Source organism: Choloepus didactylus, chromosome 19 (genome assembly GCF_015220235.1).
Source record: "Choloepus didactylus isolate mChoDid1 chromosome 19, mChoDid1.pri, whole genome shotgun sequence".
Lineage (NCBI taxonomy): Eukaryota > Metazoa > Chordata > Mammalia > Pilosa > Megalonychidae > Choloepus > Choloepus didactylus.
In genome coordinates, this window is record NC_051325.1 from 52,237,391 (window position 1) to 52,258,526 (window position 21,136).

The 21,136-nt window shown below is 40.1% G+C and overlaps 1 protein-coding gene across 1 annotated transcript in view; it reads left to right on the forward strand.

The window, feature by feature from the left end:
• The window catches only part of ARFGEF2 (ADP ribosylation factor guanine nucleotide exchange factor 2), a 122,556-nt gene that overhangs the window by 16,078 nt on the left and 85,342 nt on the right, over positions 1-21,136 (forward strand). The window contains exons 2-5 of the mRNA XM_037811398.1: positions 11,187-11,217; positions 11,847-11,970; positions 19,684-19,830; positions 20,801-20,980. Coding sequence (XP_037667326.1) covers positions 11,187-11,217; positions 11,847-11,970; positions 19,684-19,830; positions 20,801-20,980 — 482 coding nt within the window. The remainder of the gene's footprint in view (positions 1-11,186; positions 11,218-11,846; positions 11,971-19,683; positions 19,831-20,800; positions 20,981-21,136) is intronic.

The following is a 21,136-nucleotide window of genomic DNA, read 5'->3' on the forward strand; positions in this document are numbered from 1 at the left end:
CCTGGGTTCCCTGTGTCTGTCCTGGTCACCCTCCTCTTTATATGCAAAGCTGAAGCCAGATTGATCTGTCAAACTGTGGGTCAGATCATTCCACTCCCGTTCCTCACCCCTCCAGAGGCTTCCTGTCCCTTTCAGAATGAAAGTTGGAGCCCTTCAAAGGTCCTACCTATGTCATCTAGACCTTTCCTGTGTCTGGTGGAGAAGATTTTTCAAGACATATTTTTCCTTCAACAAAGAGTAGTTTACAGAGTCCAACAATTCCTAATTCTTATTGGAATGCCTAAGTGTAAATTAAAAAAACTGAAGAAATGTTAACAGTGATGCAGTTTCTTGGACTTCTGCAGTTGTTCTCTCCTGTTGTGGATTTCCTCTTTCCTGCTCGCAGTAGAGGGCCATTGTGTTTAGTCACTGTGCCCTTTGAAGTTCCTCTGCTGCTACTGCAGCAAGTTACGCTGGTCTGGTCCTTAGTTGTTCTCATTTGAGAACTGGAGTGCACCTTAGCTGAAGTCATGCAGCAGCCAGGCAGGAAGGGGGATTGGGAAACGCCTCCCCAAGGCAGGATCAGGGTCAGAGTAAATAGTGAACACCAGTGTTTAACTATGGGCTCCTCCTTTTGGTCCTGTGGTTTGTATTAGTGATAGCAAAACCACACGTTTATATTGTTCTGCATTTATAGTGACAGAATAATTCCCCGTGCTTATTTGAGAAACAGGATACCTGAGAGATTATGAACACAGGCTCTGGAGCTAAACTTTCTGGTTTCAAGTCCCAGCTTCACCACTTGGTAGTTTTTGATCTTAGGGAAAAGACTTAATTTCTCTGGGCTTTGTTTCTTCATATGTAAAATTCAGCATAGTTTGGTCTTGAACCCAAGCTTTCTGGCTCCTTAGTTCATTGCCCTTTGGCTGAGCAACATTTAGCTTATATAAAATTTAGGTGTTTTGGCCTCAGTGCTGATCATAGTCTTTAAAAGCCACTTCTATCCCCTTTGGTTGCTTTTCTGTAGCCAGTTCTGCAGTTCTTCCCTCGGTTCTTCCCTATCCTTTAAAGCGAAGGTGGTCTCTGGGCCAAGGCAGCCTGCCAACCAGATTTATTTGAGCCATAATATATTTTTTTATTGCGGAATATAACATATTTACATAGAAGAAATAACTTTCCAAGTGCAATTTAACATAGTTGGAAAATTTCAAAGAATGTTATGGGTTACAGTTCCACAGTTTCAGTTATTTCCTTATTGTAAAATATATATGCAAAAAGGTGATAACTTTTAAAGTACGATTTAACAAGTAGTTGTAGAGGAAATTTCCAAGAATTTTATGGGTTACAGTACTATAGTTTCAGTTATTTCCTTATAGTAAAATATAACATATATACAAAAAGGTGCTTACTTTCAAATTTCAATTTAACAGGTAGCTATATAGCAAATTTCAAAGAATCTTATGGGTTACAGTTCCAACATTTCAGGTCGGTCTTTCTAGCTATTCTAATACCCTAGCAACTAAGAAAAAGAAAATTATGTAGAGATTCAGTATTCATAATCCTTTGTTAAATTCTATCTTGTCTGTCGCTACCCTCTTCCTCTAGTTTAATCACTTTCCCTACCATCAGGGATTTCTAGGCAGTGACCATCCCAACTTGTTCATGTTGAAAAGGGACGTTGATACTGTGGGAAAAGGGATGCAACTGGTTGATGTTCTTGAAGAGGCTGTTGCCTCTGGGTTTGGGGATTTAGCTGGCATAGGATTTCTCTGGAGGATTTAAGTTTCTGAAGAATAAACTTAGTGAGTGAAACTTCTGTAGAGTCTCGAATAGGAACCCATGAATTCTTTAGTGTTTTGGGGACTTCTGGTGACTTGGGTTTATTATACTGTGGCCATTTGGCATATTGTGCTGAAGTTTGCATAGGAGTAACCTCCAGGACAGCCTCTTGACTACTTGAATTCTCTTAGCCATTGAAACCTTATTTTGTTGCCTTTCTTTTCCTCCTTTTGGTCAAAAAGGCATTTTCAACCCCTTAATGCCAGGGTCAGGCTCATTTCCAGAATCCATGTCCTGCATCGCCAGGGAGACTCACTCACCTGGGGGGGGGGGTTCCTGCCCTACGTTGGGGGGAGGATGATTAATTTATTTCCAGAGTTGGGCTTAGAGAGAGAAAGTCCACATTTGAGCAACAGAAGAGGTTTTCTGCAGGTGAATCCTAGGGGTAATTATAGGTAGGCTTAGCCTCCCCTTTACAACCATAAATTTCACAAGAGCAAACCTCAAGATTGAGGGCTTGACTTATAAAATAGGGGGTTCCTGATTTCGCATAGCATATGTTCTGTCCACAATAATTAGTCAGTATCTCACATTATCACTTATTTGTACAATCCTCATCACTCTCCATTTTAAACAATTCTCATGACCCAGAGCACCCCATATCTCTTGTCAGCCCTTGATTATTTGTCCCTAGGATATGTGTGGTACTAGTAAGGTATTCCTATTAATTATAGTCCCTAGTATGCAACAGGTATATTTTTCCCATTTGCCACTCTGTTGTTAACTCTCAGTACCAGTGTCGTACATTAGAAGTATGTCATTGAAGCACCTGTCTGTACTTGTAGTGCTGATCTGTGGGATACATACCTTTAAACAGCCCCTTTCAATACTGTTCACCTTCAGTGAAGCTCTTATACTTATAATAGTATTAACAAGCAGTCATCACCCCTATCCACTCCCGTACCTTTAAATTCACCCTCATTAACATATCTGCGCATTTTAGGTTATCATTCCCCTTCACTAGCTTCTGTCTGTTTCTAGGTCCCCAATATTCCTCATTGTAAGACATTGATCTTACATTGTTCAGGGAGTTCATAGTAGTGGTAACATACAATATCTCTCCTTTTGTGTCTGACTTACGTCACTCAGCATTGTTTCTTCAAGGTTCATCCATGTTGCCATATGTTTCAGGACCTTGTTCCTTCTTACTGCTGCATAGTATTCCGTCATATGTATATACCACATTTTGTTTATCCATGTGTCTGTTGAAGGGCACTTGGATTGTTTCCATCTCCTGGCAGTTGTGAACAGTGCCGTTGTGAACATTGTTGTACAAATGTCTGTTCGTGTCACTGCTTTCAGATCTTCTGGGTATATACCGAGAAGTGGAATTGCCAGATTGTAGGGTAATTCATTATCTAATTAACTGAGAAACCGTCAAACTGTCTTCCACAGCAGCTGTACCATTATACATTCCCACCAGCAGTGAAAAAGAGTTCAGATTTCTGCACATCCTCTCCAGCATTTGTTTTGCCCTGTTTGTTTAATGGCAGCAATTCTCACTGCTGTGAGATGGTATCTCATTGTGGTTTTGATTTGCATTTCCCTAATAGCTAGTGAAGATGAACATTTTTTCATGTTTTTTAGACATTTGTATTTCCTTTTCAGAAAAATACCTTTTAATATCTTTTGCCCATTTTATAATTGGGCTGTTTGTACTGTTGTTGTTGAGTTGTAGGATTTCTTTATAGATGCAGATATCAGTCTCTTATCAGATATATGGTTTCCAAATATTTTCTCCCATTGAGTTGGTGGCCTCTTCATCTTTTTGACAGAATCTTTTGAGGCACAGAAGCTTTTGATTTTGAGGAGTTCCCACTTACCTGTTTTTTCTTTTGTTGCTTGTATTTTGGGTATAAAGTCTAAGAAGTCACCTCCAGTTACTAGGTCTTGAATATGTTTCCCTATATTATCTCCTAAGAGTTTTATTTTGCTCTCTCTTATGTTGAGGTCTTTGATCGACTTTGAGTTAATTTTTGTGTAGAGTGTGAGGTAGGGGTTTTTATTATTTTGGATATGGCTATCCAGTTCTCCCAGCTCCATTTGTTGAAGAGACTGTTCTGTCCCAGTTCAGTGGATTTGGGGGCCTTATCAAAAATCAGTCAACCATAGATCTGGGGGTCTATTTCTGAACTCTTAATTTGATTCCATTGATCAATATGTCTGTCTTTGTGCCAGTACCATGTGGTTTTGACCTCTATGGCTTTATAGTAGGTTTCAAAGTCTGGAAGTGTAAGTCCTCCCACTTCATTCTTCTTTTTTAGAATTTTTTTTTTGCAATTCAGGGCCCCTTTTCCTTCCAAATAAATTTGATAACTAGCTTTTCCAAGTCTGCAAAGTAGGTTGTTGGAATTTTTATTGGAATTGCATTCAATCTGCAGATCAGTTTGGGTAGAATTGACATCTTAACAATGTTTATCCTTCTTATCAATGAACACAGAATATCTTTCCACCTCTTTAGGTCCCCTTTGATTTCTTTCAGTAAGAATTTGGAATTTTCTGTGTAGAGGTCTTGTACATCCTTGGCTAAATTTATTCTTGGGTACTTGATTTTTTTAGTTGCTATTGTGAATGGAATTTTTTTTTATTGCCTCTTCAGTTAGGTCATTACTAATGTATAGGAACACTACTGACTTATGTGCATTAATCTTGTATCCTGCCGCTCTGCTGAATTTATTAGCTCAAGTAGCTTTGTTGTTGATTTCTCAGGATTTTCTAAATTTAAGATTATATAATCTGCAAATAGCGACAGTTTTACTTCTTCCTTTCCAATTTGGAAACCTTTTATTTCTTTGTTTTGGCGCATTGCTCTGGCTAGAACTTCTAGCTAAATTTTGAATAATAGTGGTGACAGTGAGCATCCTTGTCTCATTCCTGATCTTAGGGGGAAGGCTTTCAGTCTCTCGCCATTGGGTACTATGCTGGTTGTGGGTTTTTCATATATGCCCTTTATCATATTGAGGAAGTTTCCTTCAATTCCTACTTTTTGAAGTGTTTTTATCAAAAAGCAATGCCAAATTTTGTCAAATGCTTTTTCAGCATCTATCGAGATGGTCATTTGATTGTTTACCCTTTCAATTTGATAATGTGTTGTATTACATTGATTGATTTTTCTTATGTTGAACCACTCTTACATGCCAGGAATGAAACCCACTTGGTCATGGTGTATAATTCTTCAATTGTGCCTTTGGATTTGATTTGCAAATATTTTGTTGAGAATTTTTGCATTTATTTTCATTAGGGAGATTTGCCTTTAGTTTTCCTTTTGGTAATATCTTTATCTGGTTTTGGTATTAGAGCAATATTAGCTTCATAAATGAGTTAAGTAGTGTTCCTTTTTCTTCAGTTTTTTGAAAGAGTTTGAGCAGGAATGGTGTCAATTCTTTTTTGGAAAGTTTTGGTAAAATTCCCCTATGAAGCCATCTGGCCCTGGGCTTTTATTTGTAGGTAGATTTTTGATGACTGACTGGATCTCTTTGCTTGTGATTGGTTTATTGAGGTCTTCTATTTTTTCTTGGATCAGTCTAGGTTTTTCATGTGTTTCTAGGAAATTGTTCATTTCCTCTGAATTGTCTAGCTTGTTCGCATACAGTTGTTCATAGAATCCTCTTTTTTTTTTTTTTTTTTTGTTTCTTTGGGATCCATAATAATTACCCTGCTTTCATTTCTGATTCTGTTTGTTTGGGTCTTCTTTCTTTTTGACTTTGTCAGTCTAGCTAAAGGTCTGTCAATCTTGTTGATCTTCTTAAAGAACCAACCTTTGGTTTTATTTATTCTACTGTGTTTTTTTTTTTTTTTGTTCTCCAGCTTATTTATTTCTGCTTTAATCTTTGTCATTTCTTTTCTTATACTTGCTTTAGGGTTAGTTTGCTGACCAATCCTCTAGCATCTTCAGTTGTTCAGTTAGGTCTTTGGTTTTAGCTCTTTCTTGTTTTTTGATATATGCATTTAGAGTGATCAGTTTCCCTCTCAGCACCGCCTTCTCTGCATCCCATAGATTTTGATATCTTCTGTTATCATTTTCATTCATCTCTAGATATTTACCTATAGGAGTTTGCTGTTTAACTTTCGTATATCTGTGAGAGATCTGGTCTTCGGTGGTTGTTGATTTCTTGTTGCATCCCATTGTGGTCAGAGAATGTGCTTTGAATAATATTATTCTTTTTAAATTTATTAAGACTTGTTTTGTGCCCCAGCATATGATCTTTCCTGAAGAATGTTCCATGAGCGCTAGAGAAGAGTGTATATTCTGGTACTTTGTGATGTAATGATTTATATGTCTGTTAAGTCTAATTCATTTATCCTATTGTTTAGGTTCTCAGTTTCCATCCTGGTCCTCTGTCAAGTTGTTCTTTGTATAGAAGAGAGTGGTATATTGAAGTCTCCCACTATTTTGGAAATGTCTGTTGCTCCTTTCAGTTTAGCCAGTGTTTGTGCCATGCACTTTGGAGCCCTTGATTCAGTGCATAAACATTTGTAACTGTTATTTCTTGTTGGTGGATTGTCCCATGTATTAGTATATAGTACCCTTCTTTGTCTCTTATGACATCTCTGAATTGAAAGTCTATTTTGTCTGATATTAGTATAGCTAACCCTGCCCCTGCTTTCTTTTGGTTGCAGCGTGTATACAATATTTTGTTCCATCCTTTCACTTTCAGTCTCTTTTATTTGCAGGGTCTAAGATGAATCTCTTGTAAACAGCATATCGATGGGTCATACTTTTTAATCCGTTCTACCAGTGTGTATCTTTTAATTGGAGAGTTTAATCCATTCACATTCAAAGTTACTACTGTGAAGGGAGTTCTTGAACCAGCCATCTTATCCTTTGGTTTTTAGTTGTCAGATCTATTTTTTTCCATCTCTCTCTCTCTTTTTTTTTTCCTCTAAGTTACCCTTACTAATACTCTTCAGTTCTGTGACCTTCTCCAGACCTCTCTTTCCTTTTCTTTTTTTCCTCAGCTGGTGGAGGTACCTTTAGTATTTCTTACAGGGAAAGTCTCTTGTTAACAAAATTTCTTGGCATTTGTTTGTCTGTGAAAATTTTAAACTCTCTCTCAGTTTTGAAGGAGAGTTTTGCTGGATAAAGAATTCTTGGCTCGCAGTTTTTCTCTCTCAGAATCTTAAATATGTCATACCACTGCCTTCTTGCCTCTATGGTGTCTACGGAGTAATTATTACTTAGTCTTCTGTTGTTCCCCTTGTATGTGGTGAATCACTTCCCTCTTGCTGCTTTCAGAACTTTCTCCTTCTCTTCAGCATTTGACAATCTGATCAGTATATGTCTTGGAGTGGGTTTATTTGGATTTATTCTATTTGGAGTTTGTTGGGCATCTTTGATTTGCGCATTTATTTTGTTTTGAAGGGTTGGGAAGTTTTCCCCAACTGTGTCTTGAAACACCCGTCCTAGCTCTTTGCTATTCTCTTTTCCTCCTGGGAAACCAATGATTCTTACATTTGTGTGCTTCATGTCCATCATTTCCCTGAGGTGCATTTCACATTTTTCGATTTTTTTTTCACCATTTGTTCTTTTTTTTTAAAATTCAATTTTATTGAGATGTATTCACATACCATGCAGTCATACAAAGCGTACATTCAGTTGTTCACAGTACCATTATATAGTTGTGTGTTCATCACCAAAATTAAGTTTTTGAACATTTTCATTACCACACACACAAAAATAATAAATAAAAATTAAAGTGAAAAAGAACAATTAAAGTAAAAAAGAACACTGGGTGCCTTTTTTGTTTGTTTCTTTGTTTGTTTTGCCCCCATTTTTCTACTCATACATCCATACACTGGACAAAGGGGAGTGTGGTCCATATGGCTTTCCCAATCAGATTGTCATCCCTCATAAGCTACATTTTTATACAATTGTCTTCAAGATTCAAGGGTTGTGGGTTGTAGTTTGATAGTTTCAGGTATTTACTCCTAGCTATTCCAATTCATTAGAACCTAAAAAGGGTTGTGCATAAGAGTGCCCACCAGAGTGACCTCTCAGACCATTTGTTCTTTTATGTGTTTGAATTCCATTGCATATCCTCTAATTCACTTATCTTTTTTTCTGCCTCTTCAAATCTGCTGTTGTGTGTGTAGTATATTTATCTTTTGTTTCCATAAGATCTATTTTTTTATTTACTCTTTCAAGTTCTTCTTTATGTTCTTCTCGAGTCTTCTTGATGTCCTTTATGTTTTAGCCATCTTGTTGAAGTTGTTTTGGAGTGTATGTACTTCTTTAATTAATTGCTCCAAATTTTGTGTCTCTTGTGGCTTAATTCGTTCATTTGGCTTGTCCATATCTTCTTGTTTCTTCAGGTGCTTTATGATTTTCTGTTGGCTTCTGGGCATTTACTTACCTTGGTAAGATTATTTTTGGAAATGCAGGATTATTTGAGCATTTATATATAATTTGGCAGAGCTACAGCTTGCTGGAGTGCACCTTCTCTACCCTACCAGCAGATGGCACTCTTGAGCTGCCTCTTACTCTCAAGCCAGCTTTCCCTGAATTTCTCCTGTGCACTGGGTGGGGTCCAAACCAGGTGGGAATACAATCAGTGTACCAGTTCTCCGCGTGCACTGTGTACTGCCTGCCCTGCGGGTGCAATGTGGGCCCTGTGCAGTTCAGCAGAGAATCCACTCAAAGGCACCCTCCAGCTCAGATGTGTCTTGCTCCCTGCCTACTGTGCACCCGTGAGTCTCTGGGGTATGGGAGGGGCTCCTGATACCTCCGTGTGGTGCCCTCTCCTATCTCCTCTTCTTTCCCGTACACCCCCTGGACTTCCGTGGGGGTAGAGTAAATGTGGTCAGTACTCGGCCACTGCCTCCCGGGTTCCCTCACGGGAGCTCCCAGCTGTGTGGCTCTGGAGGATTATCTCCCCAGTTAATTGTTATGGTGGGTGTACAGGAGTGGAGAGCCGCTGTTCACTCCCTTGCCCAGTGGCTGTCTCCCCTCTGCCAGCCCCGGGAGGAGGTCCCAGCTGAACAAACTCACCCTGTCCCTCAAGGTACAGTCTCTCCACCTTTCCATCCACATCTCCACCAGGTTCTACAAGAGTTCCTCTGTGGCCACTGATACCTTGAAACTGCAGTCCTGGGTATCCTCTGGCCCCTTTCTATTCTCCTTCATGGAAGAGAAGCCCATGCTGCCTCACCCACTCCGCCATCTTCCCAGGTGTCCCCATCCCCTGTAATGTTTTAAATAGTAGTTGAAATGTAATTGGCGCTTTCTCTTAAAATTGGGATTTTGACTTCTGGAAAAAGAGAACCAATCACGGTTACCTTCCTAGAGAGAAGTTTAAATATTAAATGTATCTAAAGCAATTAGGTCTTTGCTAAGGCCCTGTGGTCAGGGTCTCTGGAGGTATCAGCCACCTGGGGCTGGGTTGGGTGGGGAAAGAGGATCTCCTTGCCTCTACTGTCTCACACCCACGCACGTTTCTCCTGGAGGTTCCCTACCTGGCCTCATAGGTCTTTGAGTTTATGATTTCTGCACTTGGTTGTATTACTCTGAGTACCTCTGCGAGTAGTAGTGTTGGTGGTTGATTCACCGATTGGTATATGGCACCAATGTCAGTTCCAAAACAGAACTATATTAGGGCTCAGACGCCAGCATAGACTATAGCAAAGGTCTAATTGCTTTAGATACATTTAACATTTAAACTTATCTCTAGGAAGGTAACCGTGATTGGAAGGAAACCTTACATTTGAGTTTGGGCAGCAGTGTCTTCTGGAATGGCACACAGTGACGGGTGATCTTATCTCTCAAACAGGACCTTGGTGTTATGGCTCTAGGTTGCTGAAAGCTTGGCCACCAGCCTCATGGGCTCAATCTCCTTGGCCACTCCCACAGCTTTGTGGGCCTCTGGGAAGCTGGAGCTACTTCCTTAGGGGATTCTTTTTCATGTGGCTCATGCCACAGAGTTCCTTCTGACATACCCTGTGTGTCACAGGTCTTATGGTCTGTGAACAAAAGGCTTGATCTTAGTCATCTGGGTAATTCTCTCCTGTCCTCTAATGTGCCATTCTCCTGTTCTCCAATTATAATCTCTAGATAATTTAATTATCTGTCCCTCATTAGACACTGAAAGGCCACCTTAAAGGTTAGAAACCTGCCACCTCAGAGAGTCCAGTTTTTCAGTTTTCTCATCCTAAAGTTAAGTCCAAAATAGAGTTGTCCAAGAAAAGGAAATTTGTAGCCTCCAGAACTGTGTTGTGGGGTTCCAAGGATAACCAGTGCCATATCCAAACCACTGGGTCTCAAGAGGTTTCTCAAGAAGGCTGGACTTTTGGAGATTACTTAAATACACAGCATTCAGGGCATACCTGCTTCCTGTGCCTGTTTTGATAATAGCAGGAGCCTGCTGTGCAGGAATACATTTGACTGAGAGGGTAGGGGATGTGGGGGTGCGCAGGTGAGGTAAGTGGATTTAGACAGGGTATTCTGTTGTTTCAGCAGCACAAAATTTCGTTCTCTGTCCTGGAAATAAGACTACCTCTTTGAACTTGTGGTTTCTGAATGACAGCACTTTATTTGTGTAACCCCGACTGTGTAGTTATTGTAACCCCCAAGGTCAAGATTTTTAATTAATTTTAATTCATAAAAATTATATGCGCTTACCATAGGAGATATAAAAAAAGAGAAATAAAATCATCTTACTCCTTAAACACTTTTCAGTCTTTTGTTATGTTTCCAGTCTGCATTCATAATTTTATGCAGTTGAAATGTTGCTGTGTTATTATAATATTGTTAGCTGTTATTAAATAAATATTATAGACTAGGAAAACAGGTAAGAGCATGGACCATGGAATCAAAATGTCTGGGTTCAAATTCTGTTAAGTTACCAGACCTTTCTGTGTCTGGGTTTCCTCACCTTTATCAGTTCTTTTCAAGTGAGGGGGTGGCAAGTTTTGCCCCAGGGCATTATCAGGAGTCAGTTTTGGTTTTCAAGACCACAGGGGTGCCACTGGCATCTCATGGGTAGAGACCAGGCATGCTGCTAAGCACCCTACAATGCCCACGATATCCCCACAGCAAAGAATTATTTGACCCAAAATACCAGTATTCCTGAGGTTGAGAAATCCCGCTTTAAGTAAAATGGAGGTAATAATAGTACCTACCTCATAGGATTGTTTTAAGGATTGAGTTAAGATATGTAAACTTATGTAGAGTGCCTAGAACACTAGCACATAATAACTCTCATGTCAGTATTAGCTATTATTTTTATAATTTCTTTTTTTACTTCATACCTGTATTTCTGTATTTTAAAATGTCATAAACATTGTTCATAAACATGTTCAGATTATGTTTTAGTGAGCTTTCTTTTATATAAATATTTCATGTTCCTAATATGCCTTTCTTTCTTCCCCATCAGATGAAATTAAAGCAGAAATAGAAAAGCAGAGGTAAGCTGTAGCACTTTCTCCCTGCTGAAGTAAAGTATGACGGAGATAAGTAGAGGCCGCGGGAACTACTTTCCCTGCATGTTTTTTCATAATTACCATCCTTAGGGGCAGCACAGTGCTGGGCATACGGTGGGACTCAGTATGTCTTTGAACTATTGTTGGGTTAATAGGTCACTGGCTCAATAATTGTGTATCTGGAAGAGCAAGTTAATGCTGTTATACCTTTTCCTGATGGAAGAGGCAAAACCCTTGTCTCTTTACATGTCATGCTTCTTTAGGCAGAAGGACAGTTTGCCCTGTAAATGGCTGCTCCTGATCTTCATAGTAATGAAGCCAATTAGTTGCATTTCAGAAATACAGCTCTGACATGGGGGAGGCCAGGATTCAGCCAGGACTGTATTGATGCAGCTTGCTAATCAGAGACCTTGCTCTCTGCATGTGGCACTTTGGTATTTTTTTCCTAATGCATGTGTTTAAAACTTTTAATTGTCTAGCCCCACAGATGCCCCTTTGCTGCCACCTTTAATTAAATGATTACAAGTGGAATAGGAAGTTTGAGTGATGTATAGGAAAAGTAAGTTTTTTTGTTTTCATCTCCCTTCTCTGCCCTCTCCTGCTTTTTTTCCTAGGCTTGGCGCTGCTGCACCACCAAAGGCAAACTTCATTGAAGCAGACAAATATTTCCTTCCATTCGAGCTAGCTTGCCAGTCCAAGTCCCCACGGGTAGTCAGCACGTCCCTCGACTGCTTGCAGGTACTATGTTTAAATGTGATGGTGTAAAGGGGATTCTCCACCAGCCACAGGCTGTCCTTGCACAGGAGCTGTGCAAGTGATCACGCTGGTACTTGGAATGCCATCAGAGGTGACAGAGAAAGGAGCAATCCAGCTTAGTCTCTACTGCGGTCTGATGAGAGAGGGAATGAGGAGGACAGGAAAGAGAGTGGTCTGACCTCTTTAGCTAAGGTAGGAATTTGTTTCCCTAGAAATACTTTATTTATTGAACACTTAAGTATTTCTAAGTGAACCTTTATTATTATTTGGAACATGAGGTGCACAAGACATTTTTATGCAACCTCTTTCTTGGTGGCATTGAAGTTCATGATCTCAAGTAAAGAAATGGCTATTTAGTGCCATAAGTAATCTTGTTACAAATCATCTTCTGATAAAAAACAAGATCAGAAATGTTAGGGCAACTTGTCCAACAACTTGCAGGTAGGAAGAGACAGAAATAGTACTTGGGTGTCTTAATTCCTGGTCCAGTGTTCTTGTATTTTTTTCTCAAGATCTGCTCCTGAGGTTTCTGATTACCTCAAAGAATATTTATTCTTAACCTCAATGGGAAACTCACATCAATGAAAAAACTTGATAAATTGAAAAGGCATACTGAAGAGATCCACAGTTTACCAGTTGTTCCGGTTTGCTAATGCTGCCTTTATGCAATATACCACAAATGGATTGGCTGTTATAAAGGGGGTTTTTTTGGTTACAAATTTACAGTCCTAAGGCCATAAAAGTGTCCAAACTAAGGCATCAACAAGAGGATTCCTTCACTGAAGAACGGCTGATGCCATCCAGAATACCTGTCAGCTGGGAAGACATGTGGCTGGCGTCTCCCAGGTTGTATGCAAAGGAACATTTCAAAATGGCTTTCACCCATTTCAAAATGGCTGTCTCCAAAATGTCTCTGGGCTTGTCTCTCTGAGCCTCTGCAGCCCCTGTGCATCTAAGCATCAGGATCCTGTCTTAGCTTCTATGGAGCAAACTCTGGGCTAGCATCTCCAAACGTCTCCAGGCATCTCAAAGAGTCAGCAAGTGTCTCTCCAAAAGTCTCTCTCAGCTACTCTGAGCACCTTCTGTCTGTGAGCTCTCTTATAGGACTCCAGTGATTTAATTAAGACTCACCCTGAATGGGCGGGGTCCACATCGCCATGGGAATAATTTAATCAAACGTTCACCCTAATCAACAGACTGATCAGTCTGCCCCCACAAGATTGCATTAAAGAATATGGATTTTCTGGGGGACATAATATATCCAAACCAGCACAGCAGTGCTTTCTTGAATAAGGATGATGAATAGTTTCTTTATTATGATTGTTTGGAGGTTTCTGAAGCCCTATCTGGGTTTCTTGAGAAAGGGTGACATGAATGGTTATGACTGCCTAGGCACAGGACTGCTGGTGGCAAGCATGCCACATTTTTTATATCTTTGGACTAATATTTATTCTAATAATCTCTTTTCTTTGATATATATATACTTGAGAATGATGGCAGTTTCTTTACAGAGGCAGTTCTTTCAAATGAAAAGCCATTTTCTCATTCAGTATAATTCTGTACAGATTGTTTGATGCAAAATGTATAATGAGCCAAGAATTCTTAAATGGCAGACTTAAGTCTTACTTCTGTCCCAAAATATTTGTTGCTGTGAACATTTTCTGAAGAAATTAGGCATAAGTTTAATTTTGGTTATTTTTTAGTTGTTTTTTCCCCATGCTAAAGTTTTGTTTTGAAACAGGTGCTATCAGTTAACATTGTTGTTAACTGACATGTATTGAAAGTTCACCCTGTGCTGGCCCTTTGCTTTATCCCCATTACCTTGTTTAATTTTCCCAACAACCTTCTGAGGTGCTTATTTTCATCCTTGTTTTAAAATTGAGGAAACTGAGGCTTATTACCAGCTCAGCTCAGGGTCCCCTGTCGAAGAAATAATGAAATTATCCAGGACTTTCTGACCTCACGTCTATGTTCTTAACCAAATTTGGCCCACTGCCTGCTTTTGTAAGTAAAATTTGATTGGAACACAGCCATGGTCATTTGTTTGTGTTACCAATGTCTGCTTTCCTGCTACTATAGTAGAGGTGAGTAGTTGTGAGACATTATAGGACCCGTAAATCCTAAATATTTAGGACCTGGTTCTGTTCCGGTTTGCTAACGCTGCCGTTATGCAAAATACCAGAAATGGATTGGCTTTTATAAAGGGGGTTTATTTGGTTACAGATTTATAGTCCTAAGGCCATAAAAGTTTCCAAATAAAGGCATCAACAATAGGGTACCTTCACTGAAGATGGCATCCAGAAAACCTCTGTTATCTGGGAAGGCACAGGCACATGGCGGGGAATGCTCCAGAGTTCTGGTTTCAAAATGGGCTTTCTCCCAGGACCTTTCTCCCTAGGTGTTTGGGGGTGTTCTCTTAGTTTCTCCCAGTCAAACTCTGGGCTAGCAAAAGTCTGCTTTCAGTGACCATTTCCAAAATGTCTCTCTCATGCTGTAGCACTGAGCTCCTTCTGTCTGAGCTCTTATAGGGCCCCAGTGATTTAATTAAGACCCATGCTGAATGGGTGAGGCCACACCTCTATGGAAATAATGTGATCAAAGGTATTACCCACAGTTGGGTTGGTCACATCTCCATGGAAATAGCCTAATCCAAAGATTCCAACCCAATCACCACTAAGAGATCTGCCTCCACAAGATTGCATTAAAGCACATGGCATTTTCTGGAGGGCATAATATATCCAAACTGGCACAGGTCCTTTATAGAAAAGTTTGTGGACCCCCTGCCCTTAACCATTACCCTTTGCTTCTGGCCTGTTAAATTAAAAAATATGCTATTTATTTGTATATGTTAATACACACAAACACAGTTGTTTTTTTGTTTTTTGTTTTTTTTTTAATATCCTGTGTTTTCCTAGAAGTAATCTAGGAGTTTCTGGAGCTCTTATGTATGATTTCTTATGGAAACATTGCCTTGCTGCCTTACTTCTGCCCGCTGTCTTGAGTCGTAAATTTAAGAATGTGGTGCCTATCTTGAGGCTTATGGCTGTGATTGTCCCTCTTTTTAGAATAGTAGCTCTCTGGAGTTTAATAGGTACTCCAGGATTTCTTTGGTTCATGTACAAAATGCAAAATATGTCATTGCTTTTATGATATTAGAAAGTGCATCTTGAATACTGAATAAATAGAATTCATTTTCCCTTGGTTGTCTTTGTGAAGTCTGTTTGGCTCTTCCCAGTGCTAGTAAAGTGACTTCTGTCTTGGAAATGGAAGACTAGCGCCTAGGGGTGAAGTTTGGTTTTGACAGAATTGAAGCTAACTGCAGACACGCCCTCATTGTGCCCTGGACATTTAAAGGTGTCCTGGACCTTGCAGAGGTGATAGGGCAGCAGCACAGGTGCTTCTGGGTTTGAGTTGCCAAGAGCCCAATTCAGTGTCCCTTCTCTCTACAGGGAGAGGGCCTGGAAACAGCCCCTGCTGCTCACTTCTACCGAGGAATAAAGATTCTCTGTGTTCCTTTCCTTCAGTACTCCGTCACACTTTCCCAAGGCCAGGGCTTAGGGGAAGGAGGGTTAGGGGTCAGTCTTGTCTGAACTAGTAAGAGTTCTCTTAAGTTTTTCTGGTCATGTATCAAGGGTATTTTTGAAAATATCCTCCCAATATATTCATATTTCTTTAATTTTAAATATACAGGTGCTAATGTTATTAAACTATATATGTTATAAAATGTACAAAAGTAGAACTTTAAAAAGGATAAGATAAAAATAAATTGAAGTAGAAGTTCTAATATTTTCTTCCTACATCCCAGTAAAGGGTATCAGAAACCACCTGTCTAAGCTGTCCTGCTCATACTGGGACCATTATCTTTTACTTATTATGTCTAGAAAACTTTGGATTTTTTATGCACATTTTAAAATCAATTTGTAATTATATAAGTTGTACATAATTACATTGTCTGTTAAAAATTTTTTTAGAACTTTGCAGATAAGGCTGAAGTCCCTTGGGACACCAGTTCCAAGACCAGCTGCTTGTTTAGGAGTGTAATTTCCTCCCTCCTTCCCTCCCTCCCTCTCTCCCTGTCCCTCCCTCGCCTTCCCTCATAAACAGTATCATCTCATACTGATTTTTCTGTAGCTTGCTTTTTACATTCAATGGTGTTTTTAAGATATGGCCATATTACTACTTATGGATCTAGTTCTTCCCTTTCAACTGCTATAAGATATATTATACCATATTTTAATTATCTCTTCCGCTATAGAAGTAGGTTGTTTCCAATTTGGGACTTTTACAAATAGTCCTACAGTGGATATCTCTTTGTAAGCCTCCTTAGGCACATTTATCAGTGTTTCTCTGGAATAAAAACCAATAAATTATTCTCCTGGGTCATAGTACTCTGGATTCTTATAACTGGGGCAAAAGAAATGGAACTAAATTCAAAAGGGTAGGCAAGTGAGATGAAAGATTTAAGTTTTTTCAAATATATTCATCTATGTGGTTGGGAGAACTCGGAATAGAGCTTACTGACCTCATCTTCTGTTTGTTACTAGGTGTGTCTTATTTTACACCAAGAAACTGACCCACTAGCACTTCTCTTGTGCATTTGGTCCTATGAAGTCTTTTAGTATATTTTGTTTTCATCTTCTGCTCCATGCCAAAACATCCCTGTGTAAGTTTCCGTGGACAAGTATATTAGTGGACTAAAGGCTTCTCTTTTCTGTCTCTTTTCCCATCCCTTCCTTGCATTGGCAAGGCATAGGGCAAGAACTTCTACTCTCTATCTCCGTTAAGCCCCAGCTCCTCCCAAATTCCCGACACCCACCTGGACAGCAGAGATAGCCTCCTCATTGGTGCCCCTGCTTTCACTTCTGTTGCTTTCTAGCCTATTCTCCACACAGGAGCTAGGAGAAGGCTTTTAAAATGTGTCACATCACGTTAACTTTTTCCTTAAAAAAAAAAAAAAGTAGCTTTCCATCTTACTCACTGTGTAAGACACTTACCTAGAATGAGCTTGCCAAATGTGCTTGTACCACTGGGCCTTTGATATATTTTCAGGCTTTTGTCTATGCATTTATAAAAATATATACATACATAAATGTACAATTTTATTTTCCAAAAATAGGATAGTGTTACATATTATTACTGCAGCTTAGTTCTTTCATTCAGCAGTGTATTATGAACATATTTACATTGTCGTTCACTAAATCAACAAATGTGTATTGATCTCCTCCTCTATATCAGGCACTATTCTGGGTTCCAGGGATACAGCAGTAAATAAAACAGACAAAAATCCTGATCCTTAAGAAGCTTACGTTCTAGTCATTGGTAGGTATTAGAATGTGATTAAATGTTATGGTTAAAAATAAAACAGGGAAGGAGAATGGGGTTGCAATTTTAAGTAGGTTGTTGGTTTTAGAAGGCATCAATAAGAACTGTAATTGTTATAAAGACTTTAAGGAAGTCAGGGGTGAACTGTGTGGATTTCTGGGGGAAGAGCATTCCAGACAGAAGAAACAGCAAGTGCAGAGGTCCTGTGGTGGAGGTGTGTCTGGCCTGGTGTAGACAGGGAGGAGGCCAGTATGACTGGAGCAGAGTGACCTCAGGGAGAGCAGAAAGAGAGGGGTGGAGGGGCGGGGGGCAAGTGGGGTGTTACTACAGATCAGATAGGGCCCCTGTAGGTCTCAGTCAGGACTTCTAGCTTTGTCTGCGTCCCCTGGAGAATAGACATTGTATGAGAGAAAGGACCTCATCTGTCCTGCTCACCATTGAATAGCCCTCGTGCCCAGAACAACATCTAGCACAGAGAACAATGAGAAGGTAGAACCAGAAAGGCACTAGGACCCATAACTTTCCTTTCTTCTGGCCCTGTCTCACTGTACAGGCAAGGAAGTAAATATCATACTTAAAACCCAATTTAAAAGGTAATGTGGCCTTTAAAGAGTATTTATTAGGGAGAATACTTATGATCCTTTTTCATATTTTAATTAAACATTCAGTAATCCATTTCCATCTTTGCTTTGTAGCATCTGGTTGGGTTTCATGGGACCTACTTTTAAGGAGGTTATAGAACATTGTACTCAGAAAGCAAACTCAGGTTAGGAGTAAAGGGTGAGCAGTGTCAAAAACTAGGGCTCATTTACCAGATAGCTGGCCCTGCCATCTTAGGAAGCTGGCAAATGCAAGAGCAAAGAGAGATGAGGTAAAGGGCGTCTTTGACTTGTTCTTCAAGAACACACATCACATCCACAAGGCTGGATCCCTGTGGTTGGATTTAAGCAGTTGATTGTGTGCCGTCATCTCTCCTGCTCAGTCACTCGCGCTAGCAGCATTGTATTTCTGTTCTCAGCCACTCGCTCTTAATCTGTTATTCTTTCTGCTTGTTGAAAGGCAGCACTTTCATAGCTATTGATGGGGGAAAGCCATTGAGAAATGATGTCAGGCCTCTGCAGAGTGGCCAGTCTTCCTGTGCAGTGGCCCAGGCCCCATCCTGGAAATTCTGGTTCAGTAGGTCTGCGTTGAGGTCCAGGAATCTGTTTTTAATGTGATCCCCCCCATGAATCTCAGCCAGGCTTAGAAATCATCCTGCCCCGGACCTTTTGTGTGTGTGTGTGTGTGTGTGTGTGTGTTTTGTCCCAGCAACAAAGGCATTTATCTAGGGTCTTTCTTAGAATTGCAATTTGGGGAGCAGTGATTCAGATAGCAACCCAAATTGCGTCCTGTCTTGGCTGCCCCTGACCTTTAAGGTTCCTTTCAGCTTTCATGATGAAATCCAGGTCATGAGTGAGGTAGCATGACAGAGGCAAACTGCCCCTGTACAAACGAGCCTTACAATGCCGGCACAAGGTGCTGCCTTGGCAGTCATTCGGCTCTTCAGCCACTTGGATGACACACACTGTTTGATAATGTAGGTGAGGAATTTACTTACTGTTTTGACTTTAATTTTTGGAATAGAAAATATACAGACGTGATGCAGCATTCAAAAAGAACGACAGGATGTACTGTGAAGTTTTTTGTCCCACCCCTACCCACAGCTGCTTAATTATCCTCACCTCAAGCAAAACATGTTTTCATTAGTTTCTTATGTATCCTTCCAGTTAAAAAAATATGTGTGGGATATATACACACATGTTTATATTTATCTATATATGTACACACACACATATACATGCACATACGGTTTTTAACAGCTTTCTTGAGATAAAATATTCACTTAGCCTACAATTTACCCATTTAAATTATACAATTCAGTGGTTTTTAGTATATTGACTGAATTGTGCAACCATCGCTGCTATCTAATTTTAGAACATTTTTATCACCCCCAAAAGAAATCCCGTAATCCCCTATCCATTAACAGCCACACCCCATTTTTCTCCACCATCCCGCAAAGTCTAAGGCAGCCACCAGTCTCCTTTCTGTCTTATTATGTAAAGTGTTTAACCCCTTAAGTTTTTACACAACTGGTGGCATCCAGGGGATCCTTCTGCCTTTTTCACTGACACCGCCTCGGCCTTGCAGGCATCTCACCATCAGGAGCCAAGGAGGAATGCTGCACTCACGGTCGGGTTGTGCCTTCCTCATTCCTGGGGAGCAGAGGATCCTGTAGGAATGGAAGCTAAAGGCCACGACACCTGCTTTTTACTGTTGTGGGCGGCCTCAGTCCCGGCCAGGCAGCAACTTGTAATCTGTTCTTTCTGTGTCCAGAAACTCATCGCATATGGGCACATCACGGGCAACGCCCCCGATCGCGGAGCCCCAGGGAAGCGGCTTATCGACAGGATCGTGGAAACCGTTTGCAATTGTTTTCAGGGCCCACAGACTGATGAAGGGGTTCAGTTACAAATAATCAAGGTATTTCTGTTTGTTTTCCTGGTCTGCTTTTTGAATTAGGAAGCCAGTCCCCTTTGGGAATTTGGAATTTGGATTTCCCATGTGTTAGTTGTCTTAGGTGGTAGTGAGCTAGAACAGAAAATTTTAAGCATCATTTAGATCTGTGTTAAGTGTCAGAATTTATTAGCTTGATCCAAGACAAGAAGAGTGAAACCAGGTGTGTTTTCAAAGTAAACAGTTCCACTATTAGCAATTTAAATTGCCTTCTGAATTAAATCTGCTCAAAATTCCATTTGAAATTCTGGGTTCCCAATTTGTCCTTTTCCAGCAGGTCCTTTTTGATATTCTTATCACCAAATTGCCTCCTGTTCTCTTGTCCCCTCATTCTACTTCCCTGTTCCATTTCTGCCACCAGGAATGGTTTGGCATGGCATGCTCCCATCTGCTTATTGGCAAGCAGGATTAGGAGGGGTGTAGCCAAGTTTCCAAATCTTAAATCTTGAATTTATTAGCTTTTGAGGGGAGGCCTCATGTTAGCTGCACCCTTAAAGCTCTCTTGAAAGCCAGATAGGGAACTGGGAAACTGATGGCTGACCAAAAACATGTACATTTTGTCATTAATATGTGCAAGACCAAGTTGGAGTAGTTTCCTTCCTGAGAAAAGTGTCTGCATTTTTCTTTCTGGGTTTTCAATCAATATTAACTTCCAGAAGTTTGGCCTTTTTGAAAGTGTACCTGTAGAAAGCCCACTTCAACACAGCTTGATTATTTCAAATAATTTGGATTTTATGTATTTAACAATTGTTTTAAACTCAGAGTACTAACTAGGGAGTTGACTCTTGGTATTATCATCTGGTTGACTTTGCAGAGCCAGCTTCTTAAAATTTTTTAAAAAACCAACAAAGTCAAACCTTCTAGAAAAGTTTGACTGTAGAAGGATGGGAGGGTAGGAGATGTTCCTGAATGTGAAGGTTGTGTGTTTCTGTTTTAGGCCCTCCTGACTGCGGTGACGTCCCCGCACATTGAAATTCATGAGGGCACCATCCTGCAGACAGTTAGGACATGTTACAATATCTATTTGGCCAGCAAGAATCTCATCAATCAAACCACTGCCAAGGCTACCCTGACTCAAATGTTGAACGTCATTTTCACCCGCATGGAGAACCAAGTGGTGAGTGGTAGCACTTAGCTTCTGAGCAGGGGACCTCATCCTTGCTGTGAATTGTTTAATATGTGGCTTTGGTGCCTTGTGAAAAATCACTAGCATTTTAAAGTTTAATCCTCAAGTTATACTTTTTGCTTGCAAATTTTCTGTACTATGCTTTTG